This window comes from Procambarus clarkii, chromosome 5, assembly GCF_040958095.1.
Source record: "Procambarus clarkii isolate CNS0578487 chromosome 5, FALCON_Pclarkii_2.0, whole genome shotgun sequence".
Taxonomy (NCBI): domain Eukaryota; kingdom Metazoa; phylum Arthropoda; class Malacostraca; order Decapoda; family Cambaridae; genus Procambarus; species Procambarus clarkii.
Genome location: NC_091154.1, coordinates 13,287,619 through 13,314,042, shown reverse-complemented (window position 1 = coordinate 13,314,042; position 26,424 = coordinate 13,287,619). Strand labels below are relative to the sequence as shown.

Sequence of the window (26,424 nt, the reverse complement as noted above, 5' to 3'; positions counted from 1 at the left end):
AGAGCAGAGTTAGGAACATAATATCTGATTTTGGAGAGTATACCAACTGTTTTAGAGACTTTCTTAGATATGTGTTGTATGTGGGTACTGAAGTTGAGTCTCTTGTCTAGGAATATGCCAAGAAACTTTCCATCATTTTTATTGCTAATGTTTACATTGTCAATCTGAATCTGAATTGCATTTGTAGATTTGTTTCCAAATAGGATGTAGTAGGTCTTGTCTATGTTGAGTGTTAGTTTGTTGGTTGACATCCATAAGTGGACTTTTTTTAGTTCATTATTAACAACATCATTTAGTGTATGTGGGTTGGGGTTGGAGTAAATGAGGGTAGTATCATCAGCAAACAAAATAGGTTTCAGAATGTTAGAGACATTAGGCAGATCATTAATGTATATAAGAAATAGTAGGGGTCCCAAGATGCTGCCCTGAGGCACTCCAACGGTTATTGGTAGAATGGGAGAGATTATATTATTGATGGCTACACATTGGTGTCTATCACTAAGATAGGATTGGATATAGTCCAGTGCATGGCCTCGGATTCCATAATGATGGAGTTTACATAAGAGGTAATCGTGATTAACAGTATCAAAGGCCTTTCTCAGGTCAATGAAGAGTCCAATTGGAAACTCATTTTTGTCAAGGGCAGAGTAAATTATATCAAGGAGACTAATAATTGCATCGTTGGTACTCTTTTGAGAGCGGAAGCCAAACTGACAGGGGCTAAGAATGTCGAATTTTACGAGATAGGAGTAGAGCTGTTTGTAGATAATTTTTTCAAATATTTTTGATAGTATGGGTAGGTTCGATATTGGTCTATAGTTGTTTATGTCTGACGGATTACCTCCTTTATGAACTGGCGTTACTCTTGCGTTTTTAAGGATATCAGGGAAGGTATGACACTCAAGGGATTTGTTGAACAGCAGAGCTATAGGTGGTGCAAGGGCATGGGAGGCGCTCTTGTATACAATGGATGGGATTTCACTGATGTTCCCAGTTTTGGTTTTTAGTGAGTGTATGATGGGCACAACATATGACGGGCTGACTGGTGAGAGGAGAAGAGAGTTTGGATAGCTGCCTGAGAGATATGTGTTGATATGTGTCTGAGTCTGTGGGATTTTACTTGCAAGGTTAGCACCAATCGATGAAAAGAAGCTATTAAATTCATTCGCCATTTCTAAGTCAGATGACAGTGTAAGGCCATCCTTAGAGAGTGTTATCTGGTTGTGGGAGTGTTGTTTAGTTCCCAGGATGTTAGAGATGGTATTCCATGTGCTTTTCATGTTGCCTTTTGCTTCTTTGAATCTAGTCTCATAATATGAAAGTTTTGCTTTTCTTATGATACTGGTAAGCACTGATGAGTACCTTTTAACTACTTCCATTGAAATTAGGCCACTCCTAAATTTCTTTTCGTATTCATGTTTTTTGTTGATTGATTTAATTATGCCACTTGTGAGCCACGGGTTATTTTTTCTTTTATCAGTTACTTGTTTGGTAAGGAGGGGACAGTGAGTGTTGTAGAGGCTTAGAGTTTTGGAGAGAAAGAGGTTAGTTGATGAGTTTATATCCTGTGAATTATTAAATTCAGATTCCCAGTTAGTATTGTGAAGTGCATTAGAGAGATTGCCTAAAGCTGATTCACTATGTAGCCTGAAAGAAAGTTTTTTGGTTTCTGGTGGTGATGTGTCAATGTTTGCTATGAGGAAAGTAGGATAGTGGTCAGTTGTTCTGTCATAGATTACCCCAGATGTAAGGGGAGCTGTTATATTAGTCCATAAGTGATCCAGGGTAGTGGCAGATGTTTGAGTGACTCGGGTGGGCTTGGTGATTGTGGGGATTAGCATACAGGAGTGCATGCTGTTACGGAAATAGTCAACTTGAGGGTTGTTTTGAAGACCCAGGTCAATATTGAAATCACCTCCCAGAATAATGTGATTTTTGTTGAGATTGTTATTTATGATAAGATTCCTTACATTGTCAGAGAATAAAGCTATGTTGGTATTAGGAAATCTATAGATGGCACCGATTATCAGGGAGGATTTAAGGGATTTACTGGAGAACTTGGCGAAGGTATATTCACAATAGTCGTCTCTCACTAATGACACTATTGCAAGTGAAGGTATCTTTGTAATATATTGCTGTACCGCCACCTTTTTTATTAGGCCTGCAGTTATGAATGGCTTTATAACCAGCTAAATTGTAGAGTTGGGTATAGTCATTACTTAGCCAAGTTTCTGTTAAAATGATGAAAGATAATTTAGTACCTAGTGCTGTAAGAAGTGCATTTATATCATCAAAATGTTTACCAAGTGACCTAACATTTTGGTTGTAAACTGATAAGCAGGTGCTATTTAGGAGTTTGATTTTTGCAAAATTTGCTGTGTAATACCTGCAATAATGATGATCAATGTACTGATTTGTGTGGATATGGGACAGAAGATTTCGATCTGGATCAATATCAGTAAGCATATAGATAAGATAATGTCACGATACAATAAGATAAGCAATTTCCGGAACAGATGAAAACTAAATCTGCTGTAAAATAGAAAGTAATTATAGCAAAACACAACAATATAATAATATAACAATACAATAAGAACTTACAAAGTATTGAGTCTAATAAAATTAGAGAATAATTATGGCAAAACACAACAATAAATGCAAGTAAACAAAAGAATTGAAACAATTAGAGGTAGAATAAAGGTCACTAGATAGCCATGGAGGATACACAAGTTTGGTGGAGAGAACAAAAAAATCAGTAGAGACTGTCAAGATGATTATATAAAAAAAAAAAATGACAAATAATAATTGTAAAGTAAAATAATCTTAAAGATAATAAATTTTAATTAGCTTAGTTTTAACCTATAATTAGATTGAACTTAATTAAAAGAACAAAATGAGATCAATAATTGATTTCAATAAATGACATAGATCAATACAATTAAATTTACAATTTAAATGGAATAGGGTAAGATTAGATTTAAGAGTAAAATTTTACAATGAAACTGAGGTAGATGCTTGCATAAGTGCATGGAGACTTGATGGATTATTTAGGAAATTATATGAATGAGAGAACATTAGGTAAATGGTAAGGCAGGTAAAGGTAAAGATAAGAGGGATAAGGTAAATGGTTAGTTGCTGAATTGGGACCTCAGCAGCAGTTCTCGTCACCAGTTGACACCTCGCACCCCTACACGTCGGTCAGTATTGATGATATTTACCTATGTAGGGAATTAGCGTTCTTTTTTCAGAGCACAAAAGTTCGCTAATTCTGTAAGTATCATATTTCATTTCAGTGGGAAAAACTTGCTTATGTCCTATAGAGACTCGGCAAGGTATTCCTACATTCTTGGACTACCTAATTCACTTTTGAGGCAATTAAATGTTTCATTTGTTTTAGAAACTCAGTTTCGCTTACTTAGTAGGATTTTCTTGCCCTTATCCTCTTACATTAAGTACCGGGTACAAGATTTCCTGCGATCTTGATTTATTTATCATTTACCATCTTGAAATTAACATTAATTGTTAACGATTCCACAGGATAGGTACCAGTTGCCACGTTGTCCTGTTTCTGACATTCACCATATCACAACAGTATATTTGTTGTGCATTTATTTGCTAATTTCACCATGTTTCGTCTCCAAACTTTCCTTGTAGATCCAGCAGGTGAAATAGGGAACTTAAGTCGTCCCAAGAGGATCGAATTACAAGCTCTTGCACACGAGTATCAGCTAGATGTTCCCCATGGAGTCAACAAAAATGAACTGCATAACCTGTTCCTGGATCATTTGTTAGAGGAAGGTAAGATTGACTCTGAAACTCACGAAACTTACTCTATTGCAGATAAACCTGATTTGGCAACGATGAAACTCAAACTAGAGCTGGCCAAGATCGAACGAGAGCAGCAAAGGGAAGCGGCTGCCATACGGAAAGAAGAACAGGAACGTGAAATCGCCCTCAAAGAACAAGAAGCTGCCCTGGCAAAAGAAGCTCTACAACTGAGGAAAGAGGAAGCCACCTTGAGGAAAGAAGAACAGGAACGTGAAATCGCCCTCAAGGAACGTGAGATTGCAACACTCCGTGAACGTGAGCGAATACAGCTTGAAGCAAAACAACGCCACCTGGAGATGCAACGCGAGCATGACAAACAACAAGCAGCTATGGCTATGGAATGTCGTCAACAAGAATTCGCGTTGAAAACTACACACCTCGCTCAACGCCAGCAAGCTACCGCCAGTCTTCCTGTCAGTTTCAATATCTCACATGCAAGTAAGTTAATGCCACCATTCGTAGAGACAGAAGTTGATGTATTTTTCACCACCTTTGAGACCCTTGCTAATCAACTTAGTTGGCCTGCCGACCAATGGGCTACCCTTCTCAGAGTACATCTCACAGGTAGAGCTGCAGTTACACTCAGTACTTTGGCGTCTGAGAATGACTACCAGACTCTGAAACAAGCAGTGTTGGACGCCTACCTTCTCTCCACCGAAAACTATCGAAGGAAATTCCGTGACCACCTGAAGGCAAGTACCACTACCTTTCTCGAATTTGCTAATACCAAAAGGAGATATTTTATGAAATGGCTGGAAGCAGCACATGTCTCTACCTTTGCAGAACTCGTCAACCTCATGCTAGTTGAAGAATTCTTGAGGCGTGTGCCGCCTCCTGTCCGTCTATATTTAGCAGATAAAGAAGAAACCGACTACCTAAAGTGTGCTAAGTCGGCTGACACTTACAGCCTCATCCACCGGCTGACACCAGAACCACCTTCCAGTAAGAAGTCTTGGTATAGTTACGAGAAAGTGAGTACCGATCAAGCTGGCTCGCAATTGTACTGTAAGTATTGTAGACTCTATGGACATACCATTGATAAATGTGGTAAGTCTCAATACAAAGGTACTACTGAATCCACTAAACCCAAACAGACTCCTCCTAAGTCCGGTAAGCCTGTGAAGAATGTTGGTGTTCATGTTAATGATCTTTCTCTTTTCAGTAAACACCTGTATACTGGAACTGTCTCTACCAACGGTTCAGATCCGGAGGGACGTTTCAAACTGAAGATCTTGAGGGACACAGCGGCTCTTCAATCAATTATTTTGAAATCAGCTGTGCCCAATATCGCCTACACCGGGGAAACCGTCTTCATCACTGACCTCACTGCTACCACTCCTTATCCTCTCGCCAGAGTCCACCTGGATTGTCCCTTCGTGACCGGTGAAGTCCAAGTCGCTATCAGGGAAAAGCCTTTTCCCATGCCTGGAGTGCAACTTCTCCTGGGCAACGACTTGGCAGAAGACCTGCAACCGACCAACCTGATCGTCATGGACAAACCCCAGGTGTGTACCTCTGTGATGGATAATCCCATCTTTGAGTATGTTCCAGCAAAGATTCAAGAGAGTGATGAAGTTTCTCCTCCGGTTTTAGTGACCACCCGTGCACAAGCTGCACGACCACAGCCAGCTGACTCTACTGCTACCGCTGTCCCTCAAGACCCTCAGAAACTACCCCTGAATCTGACCAAGTTGGAGTTCCGTAAGTTACAGAGGGAAGATCTTACCTTGACACCATTATTCTTCCAGGCTGAGACTCAACCTGACAGTATTCCTGGGTTCTTCCTAGAGAACGAGTTGCTCTACCGCAGATATAGACCCAGTAAACTGAAGGAGCAGGACGATTGGGCCAACGTCGAACAACTAGTGATTACTGCCAGCCTGCGACCCACTGTTCTACACCTGGCCCACGGAGCACTCTCGCACTACGGCTTCAACAAGACCTACCACGGAATCCGTCAAGACTACTACTGGCCAGGTATGGTAAATAGCGTCAAACAATACGTCAGTGTCATACATGTCAGATGGCAGGTAAACCGAACATCTCTATCCCCAGAGCACCACTGACTCCCATACAGGTGCCTGCGGAACCTTTCCACAGACTTATTATAGACTGTGTTGGTCCTTTACCTCGGACCAGTTCTGGTAATGCCTATATACTAACCATCCTGTGTCCTACCACCAGATTCCCCATAGCAGTTCCAGTAAAGAACATTACGGCTGCTACGGTTGTGAAACACTTATTGAAGATCTTCACCCAGTATGGATTTCCAAGGGAGGTTCAGAGCGACTGTGGCACCAACTTCACCAGTGATCTCTTCAAGAGGACACTGGAAGAGTTCAACATCACACAGGTATTGTCCAGCCCCTATCATCCTGCTTCACAGGGTTCTCTTGAGCGTAGTCATCAGACTATTAAAGCACTCCTGAAGAAGTTTTGTAATGAAACCTCTAAGGATTGGGATAAGCAAATAGATTTAATACTGTGCATATTTAGAAGTCTTCCCAATGAGTCTGTAGGAGTATCTCCTTATGAGATGCTCTACGGACGTAAGTGCCGTACTTCCCTCAAAGCTTTTAAAGACTCTCTACGTGATGCCACCTTCAGTGAGCATCAGAATGTGCCCCAGTTTCTTCAAAACCTGCAACACATTCTAGAGAGGGTGCATAACTTTGCCAAGGATAATCTATTGAAAGCACAGGAGAGGATGAAGACTCATTACGACCAGAACAGCAAAGTAAGGAAATTTAAACCGGGAGACTTCGTGCTTGCCTATTTCCCTATCCCAGGTTCTCCTTTGCAAAACAGGTTTTCAGGACCCTACCGCATCAAGGAGTGCAGAAACAACCACAACTACGTTCTAGAGACTCCAGATAGGCGGCGGTAGACCCAGTTGTGCCACGTCAACCTCCTGAAGCTATATAACGGTACTCCTCCCACTGTATTGATAACATATTCTTCCTTTAAAGGTCCATACATCCACAGTGAGACCTTCCCTGCTTCTCCTCCCGAAAGCACTGACACGGAGTCAGCGCTTCCCAATTCGGAAATCCTAACTGATCTTCATAATTATTTTCAGGACAATAATAGTGCACCTCTCATCAAAATCTTCAAAGAACATCAGGAGTTGTTCCGAGATGATCCACAAGAGTGTAATGTAACTCAGCACGACATCCAACTGCTCCCTGACACCCGGCCGATTCGTCAACCCTTCTACTGAATCAGCCCTAGCAAGAAGGAAGTCATGCGTGCTGAGGTACAGTACCTCCTGGATCATGGACTGGCTACACCTTGTGAGTCCCCCTGGGCCTCACCCTGTATCTTGGTGCCAAAACCCCAAGGTAAGGTCAGACTTTCCACCGACTACCGGAAATTAAATAATGTGACTGTCAAGGATGCATACCCCTTGCCACGGATAGATGACATCCTTGACGACATTGGTAATGCCCAGTACTTGTCCCAAGTGGACATGCTCAAGGGGTATTACCAAGTGTGTTTAACAGAGCGACCCAAAGAGATATCTGCCTTTATCACTCCCTTTGGACTTTTCAGGTATGAACGCCTTCCCTTTGGACTATGTAATGCCCCGGCCACCTTTCAGAGAGCTGTCAACAGCGTCATCCAGGGCTTGGATAACACGTACGCCTATTTGGATGATATCGTCGTAGCATCCAACACCTGGAGCGAACATCTGCTCCAGCTGCAACGACTGTTCGCCAAGCTCCTGACAGCCGGCCTCATCATCAACCTGGGCAAGTCCACCTTTGCCAAAGGTAAAGTGCGTTATCTGGGTCATGTAATTGGGAGTGGCAGCCTAGCTCCGTTAGACACACACACTCAAGCCATCCAGCATTATCCACAACCTACCACCAGGAAGCAGCTCCTGTGCTTCCTTGGTCTTGCCTCCTACTACCGTAGGTTTGTGAATAATTTTAGTACGGTAGCAACACCATTAATCACTTTAACCACTCCAAAGCAACGGTATAATTGGACCCTTCAGCAAACCGTTGCATTCGAACAACTCAAACTCCTGCTCTGTTCTAATCCTATTCTCGCCTCGCCAGATATCACCAAGCCTTTCGTCCTCCATGTCGACGCCAGTGGTACTGGCATCGGGGGTGTCCTGATGCAGCAACGAGGCGAGGAGGTTCTACCTGTCAGCTACTACAGCTACAAGTTGAAACCCCACCAGAGGAACTACAGCACTATCGAGAAGGAGCTACTCTCCATCATCCTGAATCTACAGCACTTTGCTCCATACCTACAAGGTGCTAGGTCTACCACCATCTACTTAGACCACAATCCTCTCCGCTTCTTACATCAAGGCCAATTCAATAACCAACGTCTTCTACGATGGGCTTTATATATACAAGATTTCAATCTGGAGATCTGCTACATCAAGGGTTCTGACAATATCATAGCCGACGCCCTCTCCAGAGTCTATGAAGTAGAGGCAACTCCACCTATCACTCTACCATATGAAGACGTAACTTCTTCCGGAACCGCAGGCTTTGGGGGAGAGTTGTGATGATAATCTCTTTCAAGAGAGATTGAGCCTGCTCTTCCCTACATCATTCACGTCACATTACAAGTACAAGATACTATATTGAAGATACGTCCACCAGTATCGCCAAACGTTTTGCCCAGGAAGCAAAGCGTACCTTGCACCACCAGACACGCTGGCTCCTCCGCCCGCCTTCAACGAGCAAACTACCCATTCTCCGCCTGCCTGCTCCTGATTGGCTGGTGTATCGCCGACCGCACCTGCACCTGCACTCACGCCCACTACCTGAGTCGACGTCTGGGCCAGCACACGCCGTATTCCTCAGAATATTTCTGTGCTCTTAGGAGTTGACATCTCTCTCTGGTAGACAAAGCCCTGGCTGTCGTGTACTAAGGGAGGTGGCAGCTTAAGCCAGTATTCTCAGCACCTGATTATATTATCATTATTGTATTGCACTTCAGTTTATATTGGAGTAAATTTCACAACTATTAATTATTCATGTTGTTTTGTTTTTTGGCTTGTTTTGAATTTTACGTAAGCCAAGGGATTGTCTTTGTTCATATCTTGTTTTCTAGAGTAATTAAAATTTCATTGTTTATACTTTGTGTTTTGTGTGTCTTCCCATTACCTTACCATAGACAAACAGGCAAGCAGTCTCTTTTTTTTCTGTAAATGTGACAAAGCGCATTGTCCCCTGCCATTGAGGACCGCCGAAGATCAACACTCCAACACTTTACCGTCACAAAATATATATATATATATATATATATATATATATATATATATATATATATATATATATATATATATATATATATATATATATATATATATATATATATATATATATATATATACATATATATATATGCTATGTATATATATATATATATATATATATATACATATATATATATATATATATATATATATATATATATATATATATATATATATAACTGAAAACTCACACCCCAGAAGTGACTCGAACCCATACTCCCAGAAGCAACGCAACTGGTATGTACAAGACGCCTTAATCCACTTGACCATCATGACCGGACATAATGAGGTGATAGCCTAAGCTATTTGAACCACCCCACCGCCGGCACTCGGATAGTAATCTTGGGCATAGCATTTTACCAAATCACCTCATTCTTTGGGGCACACGTGAGGAACACAAATTCAAACAAGCCTGAATGGTCCCCAGGACAATATGCCTGTCGTGCCCCAAAGAATGAGGTGATTTGGTAAAATGCTATGTCCAAGATTACTATCCGAGTGCCGGCGGTGGGGTGGTTCAAATAGCTTAGGCTATCACCTCATTATGTCCGGCCGTGATGGTCAAGTGGATTAAGGCGCCTTGTACATACCAGTTGCGTTGCTTCTGGGAGTATGGGTTCGAGTCACTTCTGGGGTGTGAGTTTTCAGTTGCATATTGTCCTAGGGACCATTCAGGCTTGTTCTCATTTGTGTTCCTCACGTGTGCCCCAAAGAATGAGGTGATTTGGTAAAATGCTATGCCCAAGATTACTATCCGAGTGCCGGCGGTGGGGTGGTTCAAATAGCTTAGGCTATCGCCTCATTATGTCCGGTCGTGATGGTCAAGTGGATTAAGGCGTCTTGTACATACCAGTTGTGTTGCTTCTGGGAGTATGGGTTCGAGTCACTTCTGGGGTGTGAGTTTTCAGTTGCATATTGTCCTGGGGACCATTCAGGCTTGTTCGCATATATATATATATATATATATATATATATATATATATATATATATATATATATATATATATATATATATATATATAAATATATATATATATATATATGCAACTGAAAACTCACACCCCAGAAGTGACTCGAACCCATACTCCCAGAAGCAACACATCTGGTATGTACAAGACGCCTTAATCCACTTGACCATCACGACCGGACAAAATGAGGTGATAGCCGAGGCATATGTCCTGGGGACCATTCAGGCTTGTTCGCATTTGTGTTCCTCACGTGTTCCCCAAAGAATGAGGTGATTTGGTAAAATGCTATGCCCAAGATTACTATCCGAGTGCCGGCGGTGGGGTGGTTCAAATAGCCTCGGCTATCACCTCATTTTGTCCGGTCGTGATGGTCAAGTGGATTAAGGCGTCTTGTACATACCAGATGCGTTGCTTCTGGGAGTATGGGTTCGAGTCACTTCTGGGGTGTGAGTTTTCAGTTGCATATGTCCTGGGGACCATTCAGGCTTGTTCGCATATATATATATATATATATATATATATATATATATATATATATATATATATATATATATATATATATATATATATATTGGCTTTGTTAAAGCCTTTGTTTGTCAACACCAGACTGACTCAGTCAGTCTGGTGTTGACAAAGGCTTTAGCGGGCCGAAACGTTCACCTCATTTCATATTTCTCTGTGGATTTTCCGCATTATATATATATATATATATATATATATATATATATATATATATATATATATATATATATATATATATATATATATATATATATATATATATATATATATGCAAACAAGCCTCAATGGTCCCCAGGACTATATACAACTGAAAACTCACACCCCAGAAGTGACTCGAACCCATACTGCCAGGAGCAACGCAACTGGTATGTACAGGGACGCCTTAATCCGCTTGACCATCACGACCGGACATAAGGAAGTGATAGCCGAAGCTATTTGAACCACTTCACCGCCGGCACTCGGATGGTAATCTTGGGCATAGCAACCTCATTCCTCATTCTTTGGGGCACACGTGAGGAACACAACCAGTTGCGTTGCTCCTGGCAGTATGGGTTCGAGTCACTTCTGGGGTGTGAGTTTCAGTTATATATATATATATATATATATATATATATATATATATATATATATATATATATATATATATATATATATATATATATTAGTATATTTTGGTAGCAGTCTTTCCTGTAGACATATATTATTAAATATGACTGAAAAAGTAAGATTAATAATTCTAACACGAATTTTCTCGATCTTTCGTACATTTCTTTTCACTGTTGGTGGTAATTCAAAAATCAATTCTCCAAAATTCATTTTTATTTCTAGTCTGACGCGACACTTGAGCGCGTTTCGTAAAACTTATTACATTTTCAAAGACTTTAGTTTACACATACACAACTGAATAGAACTTACACATCTCTGATTTGTTTATATCTACATTTGAGTGAGGTGGATGGGGTGAGGTGGTATTAATAGGGTATTAATTTCATCAACACAAGACAGAACACGAAACAATGGGTATTGAATGGAAGTGATTGTAGAAAGCCTATTGGTCCATATTTCCTGATGCTTCTATATTGGAGCGGAGTCTTGAGGTGGGTAGAATATAGTTGTACATTAATTGGCTGTTGATTGCTGGTGTTGACTTTTTAATGTGTAGTGCCTCGCAAACGTCAAGCCGCCTGCTATCGCTGTATATATCGATGATTTCTGTGTTGTTTACTAGGATTTCTCTGGCGATGGTTTGGCTGTGGGAAGAGATTATATGTTCCTTAATGGAGCCCTGTTGCTTATGCATCGTTAAACGCCTAGAAAGAGATGTTGTTGTCTTGCCTATATACTGTTTTTTTTTGGAGCTTACAGTCCCCAAGAGGGCATTTGAAGGCATAGACGACGTTGGTCTCTTTTAAAGCGTTCTGCTTTGTCTGGAGAGTTTCTCATGAGTAGGCTGGCCGTTTTTCTGGTTTTATAGTAAATCGTCAGTTGTATCCTCTGATTTTTGTCTGTAGGGATAACGTTTCTATTAATAATGTCTTTCAGGACCCTTTCCTCCGTTTTATGAGATGTGGAAAAGAAGTTCCTGTAAAATAGTCTAATAGGGGGTATAGGCGTTGTGTTAGTTGTCTCTTCAGAGGTTGCATGGCATTTCACTTTCCTTCTTATGATGTCTTCGACGAAACCATTGGAGAAGCCGTTGTTGACTAGGACCTGCCTTACCCTACAGAGTTCTTCGTTGACTTGCTTCCATTCTGAGCTGTGGCGGAGAGCACGGTCGACATATGCGTTAACAACACTCCTCTTGTACCTGTCTGGGCAGTTGCTGTTGGCATTTAGGCACATTCCTATGTTCGTTTCCTTAGTGTAGACTGCAGTGTGGAAACCTCCGCTCTTTTCCATGACTGTTACATCTAGAAAGGGCAGCTTCCCATCCTTTTCCATCTCGTAAGTGAAACGCAGCACGGAACTCTGCTCAAATGCCTCTTTCAGCTCCTGCAGATGTCTGACATCAGGTACCTGTGTAAAAATGTCGTCAACATACCTGCAGTATATGGCCAGTTTCAAGTTCATGTCGACTAAGACTTTTTGCTCGATGGTACCCATGTAGAAGTTTGCAAACAGGACACCTAGGGGAGAACCCATGGCGACCCCTTCTACTTACTTATACATGTGCCCATCCGGGCTCAAGAAGGGTGCCTCTTTAGTACAAGCTTGGAGTAGTTTCCTTAGAATATTTTCTGGTATGTCAAGAGGAGTACAGGCTGGATCACGATACACTCTGTCGGCTATCATCCCGATTGTCTCGTCCACAGGTACGTTGGTGAACAGTGATTCTACGTCCAACGAGGCTCTTATCCCTGTGGCCCGTGTGCCCTGCAGTAAGTCAACAAATTTCTTTGGAGACTTCAGGCTGAAGGCACAAGGGACATAAGGAGTCAGCAGGCCGTTGAGTCGCTTCGCCAGTCTGTACATGGGTGTGGGTATCTGGCTAATGATTGGCCGAAGTGGGTTTCCAGGCTTGTGTGTCTTGACATTTCCATACGCATATCCAGGTTTATATTCCCCAATAATCTTTGGCAGGTGGAGTCCGGATTTCTTGGCGTTCACAGTTTCGATCAGTTTGTTGACCTTTGCTTTCAATTCAGCTGTAGTGTCCTTCGTTACCCTTTGGAATTTAGTTTGGTCAGAGAGTATGAGGTTCATTTTCGCCAGATATTCGTCTTTTTTAAGAATGACGTATATTGGCGATTTGTCGCCTCTCCTGACAACTATCTCCTTGTTCTCACGAAGGTTTTTAGCTGCCGCTTTGAGCTGTAATTGCCACGATTCTTTCCTCCTTCCGCAATAAGTTCTGCTTGTAAGGTATCTTTGGTAGTGACCTTCTTTTGTGTCTCGAGGTCGAATATGTCGTCCAACAGAATCTCCAACTCCACTTTCCGGGCCATCTCACTCGGTCTGGACATAACGTGACAGTTTATACCCAGATTTAGGAGAGTGATTTGGTCCTCAGTGAGGTTAATTCCTGCAAGGTTCAGGAAGCCATCTCTTGGTCGTGGAATTGCCATAGGTCCTCCATATAACGTTGTTAGTTTCTTGATAATCCTTGTTTCAGTGCTGAGGTGATGTCGGTCTGTGAGGATGTCGAGGTGTTGTTCAATGCGGGTACGGAGACTTTCGTCGATGTTGCTATTTCTCCATTCGTTTGTAGCATGAAGTAGTTGCGTTTTGTTGTCTTTGATTTCATTTTCCGCCTTGTATATCTGATCACGAATCAGATCCTGGCGATATTTTATCGTGAAGGCTTGATTCCTTGCTTTCTTGTCTTTCATAATAATATATGTCTTTCCTGTAGACATATATTATTAAATATGACCGAAAAAGTAAGATTAATAATTCTAACACGAATTTTCTCGATCTTTCGTACGTTTCTTTTGACTGTTGGTGGTAATTCAAAAATCAATTCTCCAAAATTCATTTTTATTTCTAGTCTGACGCGACACTTGAGCACGTTTCGTAAAACTTATTACATTTTCAAAGACTTTAGCTTACACATACACAACTGAATAGAAATTACACATCTTTGATTTGTTTATATCTACATTTGAGTGAGGTGGACGGGGTGAGGTGGTATTAATAGGGTATTAAATTCCTAAACACAAGACAGAACACGAAACAATGGGTATTGAATTGAATCCCCCCGTCAACAATAACAAACAATCTCAGCTGGGCGCAGCGCCGTCTCTGACACGGGCCATGCAACTGTTATGTAGCCATATGGACCAACTTAAACGAGCTGCTGCCCCTTGTTCTGACTTCAAGCGCCTTGTTGATAACCCTTGGCTCAAGTTATTAACTCAAGTACATGAAGATCAAATGACAGTAATCAAAGAGCAGTCGGCCTTAATAATGAACCTGCAAGGCTCATTATTATCTTTGCAGAATGAAGTTGTAGACTTACTCAAGAACAATCAAGATATATCTACCAAAGTCGTCAACCTCGAACAAGAATTAAACCTTCTCAAGAACACAGTTACTAACTTTAATCCAGATGAAACCACTAAAAAACAGGAAGAAATATTGCAACAGTTTGAGAACCATCTGAACAACCTACAACAACAACACACTGTTACCCAAGACGAGACAGACCAACATAAACTACTTGAGTCTGTAATTATCTCTTCACGTGATTTTCCCCAAGAAACTGATGGAGAAGACTGTGCTGCCATCGTGATCAAGGTATTGCAGGATAAGTTAAGGTATTCGATCCAAAATAATGACATCAAATCAGCTTATAGAGTGGGTACCAAATCATCTGGTACTAATAACAGGCGAATTCGTTTAAAATTAGATAGCTGCTCCGACAAAACTGATCTTATCTCATCTGCAGTCGCTAGTAAATCCACTGTTTATGTGAATGAATGTCTGACCAGGTGCAGGCAAAATCTCTTTTTTAAACTGCGTGGTTTCTGCAAAAATTCCCCTACAATTAAACACTGTTTTGTGCGAGATGGTAAAATTATAGCTAGGAGGACTGACACTGGAAAAACCTATTCAATAACCACTGAAGCTCACCTTAATTCTTTCCTCAGTGACTGTGGGATAGCTGCTGTATAGCCTGAATTCAAATTATAATCTCATTTAACTACCTTTGTGTACTCTAGCTCTGCCTTTCCCTTCAAAAGGTTTTAACTTTAGTTAAAAAAAAAAAAAAAAGAATAATATTGTCATCTTTATTATTGTCTTTTTTTCTTTTTACTCCCATGTTCCATAGTACACTGGCTTTGCCTGTGTCCTCTAGTATTAACTTCATTATCCAGTGTTCCTGAGTGTATCTCTATTTAAACTACCTCAGTTTGTTTTAGTGTAACTTTAGTATTCAACTATAGTGTACTTATAATAGTATAGTAAGCAAGCTTTTCATCTTATAGATTTCATAATTGTTTTTTTACTTTTTTGTCATCTATTGTTATTAATTATTCTAGTTAATTTTTTACATTCCTAGTACCCATTAAGTTTTTTTTTTCTTTTTACTTAAAATTACTATTAAGTTTATTTTACTTTAGAATTTTTAATCTATTTTTTTCTTTGTTTTCTATTTTGTAATTTGCCATTCTTGCCTTGTTTTCCTGCAAACAGCCTTTTTATGCAGACAAGTATAGACCCAGAACTAAACCTCTTATCCACTATCTATGACAATCATCACTTCAATGATCAAAATTGCAGATATTTTACAGCACATGATGTAAACAATGTATTAACAGATAATCACAATATCTCTGTAATCAACTTGAACGTTAGATCCCTAGGTAAACACTTCGATGATGTTAGTGCCTTGATTGAAACTATTGACAACAAATTCTCTTTTATTATACTTACTGAAACGTGGTTGAAAGAGGATACTACTGAACTCTTTAACATACCTAACTACTCGGCAATTCACAACTGTCGTCAAATGAAGAAAGGTGGTGGTACTGCTCTTTACTACCACCAAGAACTAACATGCTTAAAAATAATTAGAACTAGAGACTGCTGTGGGGAGTATATCTTCGCCAGTTTCAGAGTCAGGGGTGCCGAGTCTGTCCTGTCTGTGGGTGCAGTCTATAGAATTCCTAACACTGATGTGTCTGAATTCAACTCAAACCTTAGAAATCTAATACTAGATAACAGACTGAACAAAAACCATCTAATTATCGCAGGGGACTTTAATATTGACCTCTGCGATCCTGAACACCCTACTGCTGTTAGCTTCCTCAACTGTATGAATTCCTGCTTCCTCATACCCTTAATAACTAGACCAACTAGAATCACTGACAGTACTGCTACGACTCTAGATCACATCTGGACCAACATAACCTCTCCGCTTACTTCAGGTATAATCACCGATAGCACTACAGACCATTTCCCCACATTTCTCTTAACTAACATTAGCAAACCACCTCTAGAGACAAGGGAGTTAAGCTTTAGGCTGCACAATGAAACTGCTATAAACAATTTTATAACTGCTGCTGATAATGTCAACTGGGAGTCCGAGTTAGGTAACATAGGGGACATCAACCTAGCAGTGCAATCTTTTCTACAAACAACTCTTAGCCTTTATAATACCCACTGTCCTATGCTTACAAAACAAGTCACAAGCAAAAGGCTTAACAATCCTTGGCTTACAAAGGGAATACTTAAATCCATTAACAAAAAACACGACCTTGAGAAGAAGTATAGGCTAGGAACAGTCTCCAAAGAATTCTCAAAGAATTACTCGTTATTGCTATCTAAAATAATTAGACGAGCCAAAAGTAAATACTATGAAGATAAATTTACCCAAATAAAGAGCAACATTAAAAAAACTTGGAGCACAATTTCACAAATATTGGGATCAAAGAAGATTTTAAATAACAAACCAACACTCCTGTCCAATAACGTTGGTCAGCTTTCAGCCTCTGATTCTGCTATTGAGTTCAATAGGTTCTTCTCTTCCATTGGGTCATCCCTTGCAAATGATATTCCATCTTCCAGTACTGATGTTAAGGACTATCTTACAGGTAACTATCCACAGTCTCTGTACCTAAAGCCTACTAGTTCCACTGATGTCAATGAGATAATCCTTTCCCTTAAAACCAAGTCTAGTGCCCTCGAGGAGATACCAACTTTAATTTACAAAAAAGCCTCCAGATCTTTAGCCCCTGCTATTGCTTTGCTCTTCAACAAGTCACTTGAACTTCAAACCTTTCCAGACATTCTAAAAAAACCAAGAGTAACCACTGTCCACAAATGTGGTGATCTCACAGATGTTAACAACTACAGACCTATATCAATCCTGCCTAACTTGTCAAAAATATTCGAAAAACTAATCTACAAGTAGCTTTACTCTTTTCTAGCCAAACACAATATACTTAGCTCTTGTCAATATGGCTTCAGACCCAAAAAAAGCACTAACGATGCACTTATTAGTATGATTAACTTAATTCACGCAGCTCTTGATAAAATGGAGTTTCCTGTTGGGTTATTTGTGGACCTGCGTAAGGCTTTTGACACTGTCAACCACCAAAACCTTCTTCTTAAATTACATCGTTATGGAGTCAGAGGACACTCCCTGCAATACCTCAAATCTTATCTTACTGACAGGCTCCAGTATGTTTCTGTGAATAATACAATTTCTCCCACCCTACCCATCAACATTGGTGTTCCTCAGGGCAGCATACTTGGCCCTCTCCTCTTTCTCATCTACATTAATGACCTTCCAAATGCCTCCCAACACCTCAAACCAATTCCATTTGCTGACGACACAACCTTCATTTACTCCAGTCCTGACCCCCTTGCTCTAAATGCCACAGTAAATACTGAGCTAGAGAAAGTCCATCTTTGGCTAACTGCCAACAAACTCACCCTTAACATTGACAAAACGTTTTATATTCTGTTTGGCAATAAATCCTCTAATCAGATAAATCTCAAAATAAACAATACCCAAATTTGTAACAAATTAGATGGCAAATTCCTTGGCGTTCTCATCGACCACAAGCTGAATTTCCAGGGACACATTCTAAATATATCAAAAAAAGTTTCAAAAACTGTTGGCATTCTTTCTAAGATCAGATATTATGTACCCCGCCCTGCCCTGGTTACTCTCTAGTACTCCCTCATCTATCCATACATAAACTATGGTATTTGTGCTTGGGGTTCTACTACCCAAAATCATTTACGTCCTCTAATTACCCAACACAAAGCTGCTATTAGGACAATATCCAACTCTGGCCCCAGACATCACTCGGTACCCTTACTCAAATCTCTGAATATGTTAGATATTAAGTCACTGCACATTCTCTCTTGTGTATTATACATATATAAAACGCTGAACTGTAATGCCAATCCTGACCTCAAAAGCTTCATTGAAGGTTGTAACAGAACCCATGAGCACCACACCAGAAATAAATACAGTTTTGATATTCCTAGAGTACGACTTAATCAAACAAGAAATGCTCTACAAATCAAGGGACCCAGAATGTGGAATGACCTTCCCAACCATGTTAAAGACTGTACCTCTCTCAACCAGTTTAAGATAAAAACTAAACACTACCTAATAAATTCCCTGTAACCTACCTCACTCCTCTATTGTCAACCCATGTCTATTATTTTTTTTTTTTTTTAATCAACACTGTTTGTCAAACTATTGTATTTGTGCTGCCTTTTCAGTCATGTTCCCCCTTTTTTTTTATCTTTATTTGTATTTGTTCTCAACACTTTTTATTCTTTTTGCTCAATTAGTATTAAGTTCTAGATATTAATGTTTTTCTTGCCCGAAACGCATTGCGTAATAGTGGCTTTAGGCATTGTATGTACTAGCTCTATCTATATATCAATCCATTAATGTAACATCACTTGTATGTATGTACCTTACCTGAATAAACATATTGATTTATATTTATTTATTTATACGTATGTATATGTACATGTATGTATGAGTATGTGTACATGTATATATAACATTAATAATTGTGTAACTAGCGTCAAAAGATTGTTATTTGCTTAGCTAAATGAACTAGAGGGTTCAATTCCTGAACCGATTATGTGCCTCTGTAATCCTTTACACCACCGCCCACGGGATGGGTATGGGGTGCATAATAAAGAAATAAATTGAGAAACTGAATTTGTCCTGCACACCGCCCCTTTATTACACTCATAGTGTAATAAACTCACGGACCCGCCCACCCGCTGAAGCCGTAAATGCTAAGACATTACTTCCGTTTAAAATCAAGCCGGAAAAATCCTCAGGTTTATCGGGGATGGGGGAGGCCTTTGAGCAACCGCCGACTTCCTGTCCCATCGAGGCCATCAGAGATGGTCGCCCTCAGGCAAATTCATGTAAAACATGTATGTGTGCGTATTAAATATTTTGATTTATTATTGCAGAATTTAGGATGCAGGATTTAGCTGTTAGCTCTTGGACCCCGCCTTTCTAAGCGTCGGTTGTCTAATGCACCGACTCTCGACCTCTTTACCTCCATCATATCTAAACAACATATATTTTTATCTGACACACACATCCCCGGGATGCAGCCTGTAGCAGCTTTCTAACTTCCAGATTCCAATTTCCTGCTAGGTGAATAGGGCATTAGTGTGTGTGTGTGTGTGTACTTACCTAGTTGTGCTTGCGGGAGTTGAACTCTTGCTCTTTAGTCCCGCCTCTCAACTGTCAATCATCTGATGTACAGGTTCCTGAGCCTACTGGGCTCTGTCATATCTACACTTGAAGCTGAGTATGAAGTCAGCCTCCACCACATCACTGCCTAATGCATTCCATTTGTCTACTACTCTAACACTGAAAAATTCTTTCTAACGTCTCTATGGCTCATTTGGGCACGCAGTTTCCACCTGTGTCCCTTAGTGCGTGTGCCCCTATATGTTAAATAGTCTGTCTTTATCAATTCAAAATAAATGAACTAAACTAAACTTTATCAATTCCTCTGAGAATCATGTATGTGGTGATCATGTCCCCTCTAACTCTTCTGTCTCCCAGTGACGTGAGGTTTAATTCCCGTAGTCTCTCCTCGTAATTAATTATATTTGTCAATTTAACTTCATTAAGAATAATTTTGCGGTTAGTAGGATCTCTTTAACTGAATGTTTTGTTGTTCTTTACTGTTTCCATAGAAAGTGTAATTACCCTTTTTAGTAGACATCAATCTTTGATATTTGAGCTGTTATATACTTACACAAATTTCTAAAGGCAGTTCTTATGTTGGCCAATCTAACATATGCCGCTGATGATATCCTTTTGATGTGGGCCTCTGGGGACAGGTTCGGTGTGATATTAACCCCCGAGATCTTTCTCTCTATTTGATAAACCTTGATAAATGTAAGTTCGTCCCAAAATTTGGTTTAATAACACATTTTCACGTGTATTGGGTCTTTCCTTCATTGTCATTCAAACACTACGGTATTATTTTACTTAAGTTAGTTGTAAATGTTAATGTAAAAATAGCCACTGACGACTGATTAAGACTTTATGATCATGTTATCTATGTTTTGCTTCACTACTCACTGGTTGAGTTTGGAGTGCATAATAAATTAGCCTCCTTCGGCGGCGCCTTGTTTCTAAATGTGTTTCAAACTCACACTGTATCTTGTGCTACCCACTCTGTCAATGCAAATTTTGCTACAATGTACCTGTTAACAAATGTTATGTACTCTCACAATCCAATGTACCTTCGTGTATATAAATAAATAGATTTCAACTGTAAGGGGTATGGTTTGCACCTTGTTATTCTAATAATGGATGTCTTCTCTGATAAGAGTTCAATCCCCGACCGTTCAAATGGTTGGGCACCATCCTTCCCTCCCCCCATGCCATCACAAATCCTTAACCTGACCCCATCCAAATGCTATATAGTCTTTATGGCTTGGCGCTTTCCCCCCTGAGAGTTTTCTTCCCTTCCCTTCTCTGATACGAGAGCGCTTTGTTAAAAAACAAAGTAATACAAACAGTGCGCTAAGCATTGTTAATTAAAGCGCTAATTATATGAACAAGTGCCATGTATTTATTCAGACGAAAACAACAGCGAACACAAACCAGATGCATATACGAACTGAATGGTTTGTATGTACAAACTTCTCAGTGAACGAAGTTGTTTCTAGCCCAGTATCCGAAATTGCAGTAGACGACTTGACCAGTGCCAATATAGGTTTTAAGAAAATATGCAAGCACATTCTTTAATTGGAAAAAAATAAGAAAATATAAGAATTAAATGTAGGAAACCAGTTACAAACAAAAGTAAGCAGTAGGAAAAATAAAGTGTGGCTATAAAAGTAAAGTGTGGCTATGACCCCCAGAAAGAACACTGAACGCCTGGGTGAGCGTCGTCGCCATTATCACAACACTGGACGGTGAGTGTCCAGACATAAGCATAAAACCTTCCCACAAACTGCACCTATCATAAAGAAGAAGCCCCACTATTGACCGCCAAGTGCTCACATTAAGTCTATCTCTAAGAAACAACACTCAAGCCTTGCCCAACCCTCAACATTGACGCCCCGCCGTGAGGCGTCTCCCAGCATCACCACTCGTGCAGTCATCCGGAGGAGGAAACCTTCACACAAACTGCACCTATCATAAAGAAGATGAAGACTCCCAAGTGTCCAGAGTGTGGGGAGATGTTCAGTCAGCTTGGACATATGAAGACTCACTTGTTAGTGCATTCGGGTGAAAAACCTCATAAGTGTCCAGAGTGTGGGAGGAGGTTCAGTCAGCGTGGAACTATGAAGACTCACATGTTAATGCATTCGGATGAAAAAAATCATGTGTCCAGAGTGTGGGAAGAGGTTTAGACGTCTTGGATATATAAAGACTCACATGTTAGTGCATTCTGGTGAAAAACCTCATAAGTGTCCATAGTGTGGGAGGAGGTTCAGTCATCTTGCAAGTAAGAAGACTCACATGTTAGTGCATTCTGGTGAAAAACCTCGTAAGTGTCCAGAGTGTGGGATGAGGTTCAGGCAGCTTGGAAGTATGAAGAATCACATGTTAGTGCATTCTGGTGAAAAACCTCATAAGTGTCCAGAGTGTGGGAAGAGGTTTAGTCGTCTGGGAGGTATGAAAAGACACATCTTAGTGCATTCGGGTGAAAAACCTCATAAGTGTCCAGAGTGTGGGAAGAGGTTCAGTCAGCTTGGATATCTGAAGACTCACATGATGATGCACACTGATGAAAGACCTTTAGAGTGTGATGAGTGTGGCAGAAGGTTTAAAAATCGTCAAGCTATAATACGTCACATGTTAGTACATACAGAAGAAAGGCCTATTGAGTGTGATAAGTGTGGCAGATTATTTAAGTCACGTTCAGCTATAAAAGCACACATGTTAGTGCATTTGAATGATAAACATTCATGAGTGTCCAGAGTGTTGGAAGAGATTGTCATCATTGTATTTATATATTTATGAATTTATTTATTTATTTGTATACAAGAAGGTACATTGGGTTTATGTACAGAGCAATGTACATTAAAATGTACAATGCAATTAAAACTTCAATGTACAGAGCATTGAAGTTTTACATTCTTGGTAAAGCCACTAGCATTCATAGCATTTCGGGAGATCCTTAATCCAACATATAATTTTAAGAAGGTAATTTCTAGCAAAATTAAAAAAAATGTTTACAGGTACATTGTAAGAAAGTATCAAAATACATCGTATGAAAACTCACAGGATGGAGCATTTGGGTGATAGGTTAAACATTTTGAGTGTGAGAGATAAATCAGAAAATGTTTAAGAATAATGTATAATAAAGTGCATATTAGTTCATTAACTTATAATGTCATTTATCCAATTTTATAATTGTTGGTAATTGTAAACTTAATTAGGAAAATATCTTGCACTCTCCATAGCTGCATCCATTATTTTATTATATATTTTTATACTGTTTTAGCTTACCCAATTCCATATACTGTATTAAAAAACATGGTGTTGCTACTTCACTGTACCTTGTTTCTCACTCTCCAACCCCTACCCTATTTCCCTTCTGTCGTCATGATCGTGTATCTTCCACTGGTACCGATTTTCTCCTTTGAAGTCTGCGTACCTCATAGTTTCTGTTCCGCTTTCTTCTCTGCCACTGACTGAAGAGACATGGTAATGGTTCCACTGCCACAGTGCTGGCATTGGCAGTTCCATTACTGCCACCGCCATTGAAGGCTTGAAAGCAAGCCGAAAGCACTCAAAAAAAAAAAATAAAAATAAAATAAAATGTTTATTTAGGTAAGGTACATACATACAATAATTTTTTACAAAGATTGGTTGACTTATAGGTAGAGCTAGTACAAACAATGCCTAAAGCCACTATTATGCAAAGCGTTTCGGGCATGATAAACTTAAATGACAAGCTTAATACTAATTGAGCATAATGAGTAGAATGAAAACAAGAAATGAAAACATAGATGAAAAAGCAGCACAAATACAATTATGTCGACAATCAGCGCTTTTTTAAAAAAAAAACAGACATTCGTTGACAATAGAAGGGTAAGGTAGGTTACAGGGAATTTATTAGGTATAGCTTCGTTTTTAACTTAAACTGGTTGAGAGAGGTACAGTCTTTAACATGGTTCGGAAGGTCATTCCACATTCTGGGCCCCTTGATTTGTAGAGCATTTCTAGTTTGATTAAGTCGTACTCTAGGAATATCAAAATGTATTTATTTCTGGTGTGGTGCTCATGGGTTCTGTTACAACCTTCTATGAAGCTTTTGAGATCAGTTCACTCAAGTTGATTGTTAACTTTTCACTGTTATATATATATATATATATATATATATATATATATATATATATATATATATATATATATATATATATATTTTATTAAATATGACCGAAAAAGTAAGATTAATAATTCTAACACGAATTTTCTCAATCTTTCGTACATTATGCTTCACTGTTGGAGGTAAATCAAAAATCACTTCTCCAAAATTCATTTTTATTTCTAGTCTGACGCGACACGGGCGCGTTTCGTAAAACTTATTACATTTTCAAAGACTTCACAAATACACAACTGATTAGAACTTGCGTTTCCCTGATTTTATATCTACATTTGAGTGAGGTGGGAAGGGTGATGTGGCATTACATTTGAGTAAGGTGGGAAGGATGATGTGGCATTAGAGGATATTAATAGGGTATTAAAAGTATCAACACAAGACAACACGAAACAATGGATATTGAATAGAAGTGTTTGTAGAAAGCCTATTGGTCCATATTTCTTGATGCTTCTATATTGGAGCGGAGTCTTGAGGTGGGTAGAATATAGTTGTGCAATAATTGGCTGTTGATTGCTGGTGTTGACTTCTTGATGTGTAGTGCCTCGCAAACGTCTAGCCGCCTGCTATCGCTGTATCTATCGATGATTTCTGTGTTGTTTACTAGGATTTCTCTGGCGATGGTTTGGTTATGGGAAGAGATTATATGTTCCTTAATGGAGCCCTGTTGTTTATGCATCGTTAAACGCCTAGAAAGAGATGTTGCTGTCTTGCCTATATACTGGGTTTTTTGGAGCTTACAGTCCCCAAGTGGGCATTTGAAGGCATAGACGACGTTAGTCTCTTTTAAAGCGTTCTGTTTCGTGTCTGGAGAGTTTCTCATGAGTAGGCTGGCCGTTTTTCTGGTTTTATAGTAAATCGTCAGTTGTATCCTCTGATTTTTGTCTGTAGGGATAACGTTTCTATTAACAATATCTTTCAGGACCCTTTCCTCTGTTTTATGAGCTGTGGAAAAGAAGTTCCTGTAAAATAGTCTAATAGGGGGTATAGGTGTTGTGTTAGTTGTCTCTTCGGAGGTTGCATGGCTTTTCACTTTCCTTCTTATGATGTCTTCGATGAAACCATTGGAGAAGCCGTTATTGACTAGAACCTGCCTTACCCTACAGAGTTCTTCGTCGACTTGCTTCCATTCTGAGCTGTGGCTGAGAGCACGGTCGACGTATGCGTTAACAACACTCCTCTTGTACCTGTCAGGGCAGTCGCTGTTGGCATTTAGGCACATTCCTATGTTTGTTTCCTTTGTGTAGACTGCAGTGTGGAAACCTCCGCCCTTTTCCATGGCTGTTACATCTAGAAAAGGCAGCTTCCCATCCTTTTCCGTCTCGTAAGTGAAACGCAGCACGGAACTCTGCTCAAATGCCTCCTTCAGCTCCTGCAGATGTCTGACATCAGGTACCTGTGTAAAAATGTCGTCAACATACCTGCAGTATATGGCCGGTTTCAAGTTCATGTCGACTAAGACTTTTTGCTCGATGGTACCCATGTAGAAGTTTGCAAACAGGACACCTAGGGGAGAACCCATAGCGACCCCATCTACTTGCTTATACATGTGCCCATCCGGGCTCAAGAAGGGTGCCTCTTTAGTACAAGCTTGGAGTAGTTTCCTCAGAATACTTTCTGGCATGTCAAGAGGAGTACAGGCTGGATCACGATACACTCTGTCGGCTATCATTCCGATTGTCTCGTCCACCGGTACGTTGGTAAACAGCGATTCTACGTCCAACGAGGCTCTTATCCCTGTGGCCCGTGCGCCCCGCAGTAAGTCCACAAATTCCTTTGGAGACTTCAGGCTGAAGGCGCAAGGAACATAAGGAGTCAGCAGGCCGTTGAGTCGCTTCGCCAATCTGTACGTGGGTGTGGGTATCTGGCTAATGATTGGCCGAAGTGGGTTTCCAGGCTTGTGCGTCTTGACATTTCCATACGCATATCCAGGTTTATATTCCCCAATGATCTTTGGCAGGTGGAGTCCGGATTTCTTGGCGTTCACAGTTTCGATCAGTTTGTTGACCTTTGCTTTTAATTCGGCTGTAGTGTCCTTCGTTACCCTTTGGAACTTAGTTTGGTCAGAGAGTATGATGTTCATTTTCGCCAGATATTCGTCTTTTTTAAGAATGACATATATTGGCGACTTGTCACCTCTCCTGACAACTATCTCCTTGTTCTCACGAAGGCTTTTAGCTGCCGCTCTAAGCTCGGGGGACAGTATGGTGCTTCTGTAGTTGCCTCGATTCTTTCCTCCTTCTGCAATAAGTTCTGCTTGTAAGGTATCTTTGGTAGTGACCTTCTTTTGTGTCTCGAGGTCGAATATGTCGTCCAACAGGATTTCCAACTCCACTTTCCGGGCCATTTCACTCGGTCTGGACATAACATGACAGTTTATGCCCAGATTTAGGAGAGTGACTTGGTCCTCAGTGAGGTTAATTCCTGCAAGGTTCAGGAAGCCATCTCTTGGTCGTGGAATTGCCATAGGTCCTCCATATAATGTTGTTAGTTTCTTGATAATCCTTGTTTCAGTGCTGAGGTGATGTTG

General features: G+C 40.1%; 1 protein-coding gene across 1 annotated transcript; it reads left to right on the top strand.

Annotated features, from left to right (window-relative positions):
* The first annotated feature begins 22,099 nt into the window (after positions 1-22,099).
* LOC138351069 (gastrula zinc finger protein XlCGF8.2DB-like) lies at positions 22,100-22,480 on the top strand. Its single transcript, XM_069302693.1, has one exon. The coding sequence runs from the start codon at positions 22,100-22,102 to the stop codon at positions 22,478-22,480; it is 381 nt and encodes a 126-aa protein (XP_069158794.1).
* Positions 22,481-26,424: the final 3,944 nt, after the last annotated feature.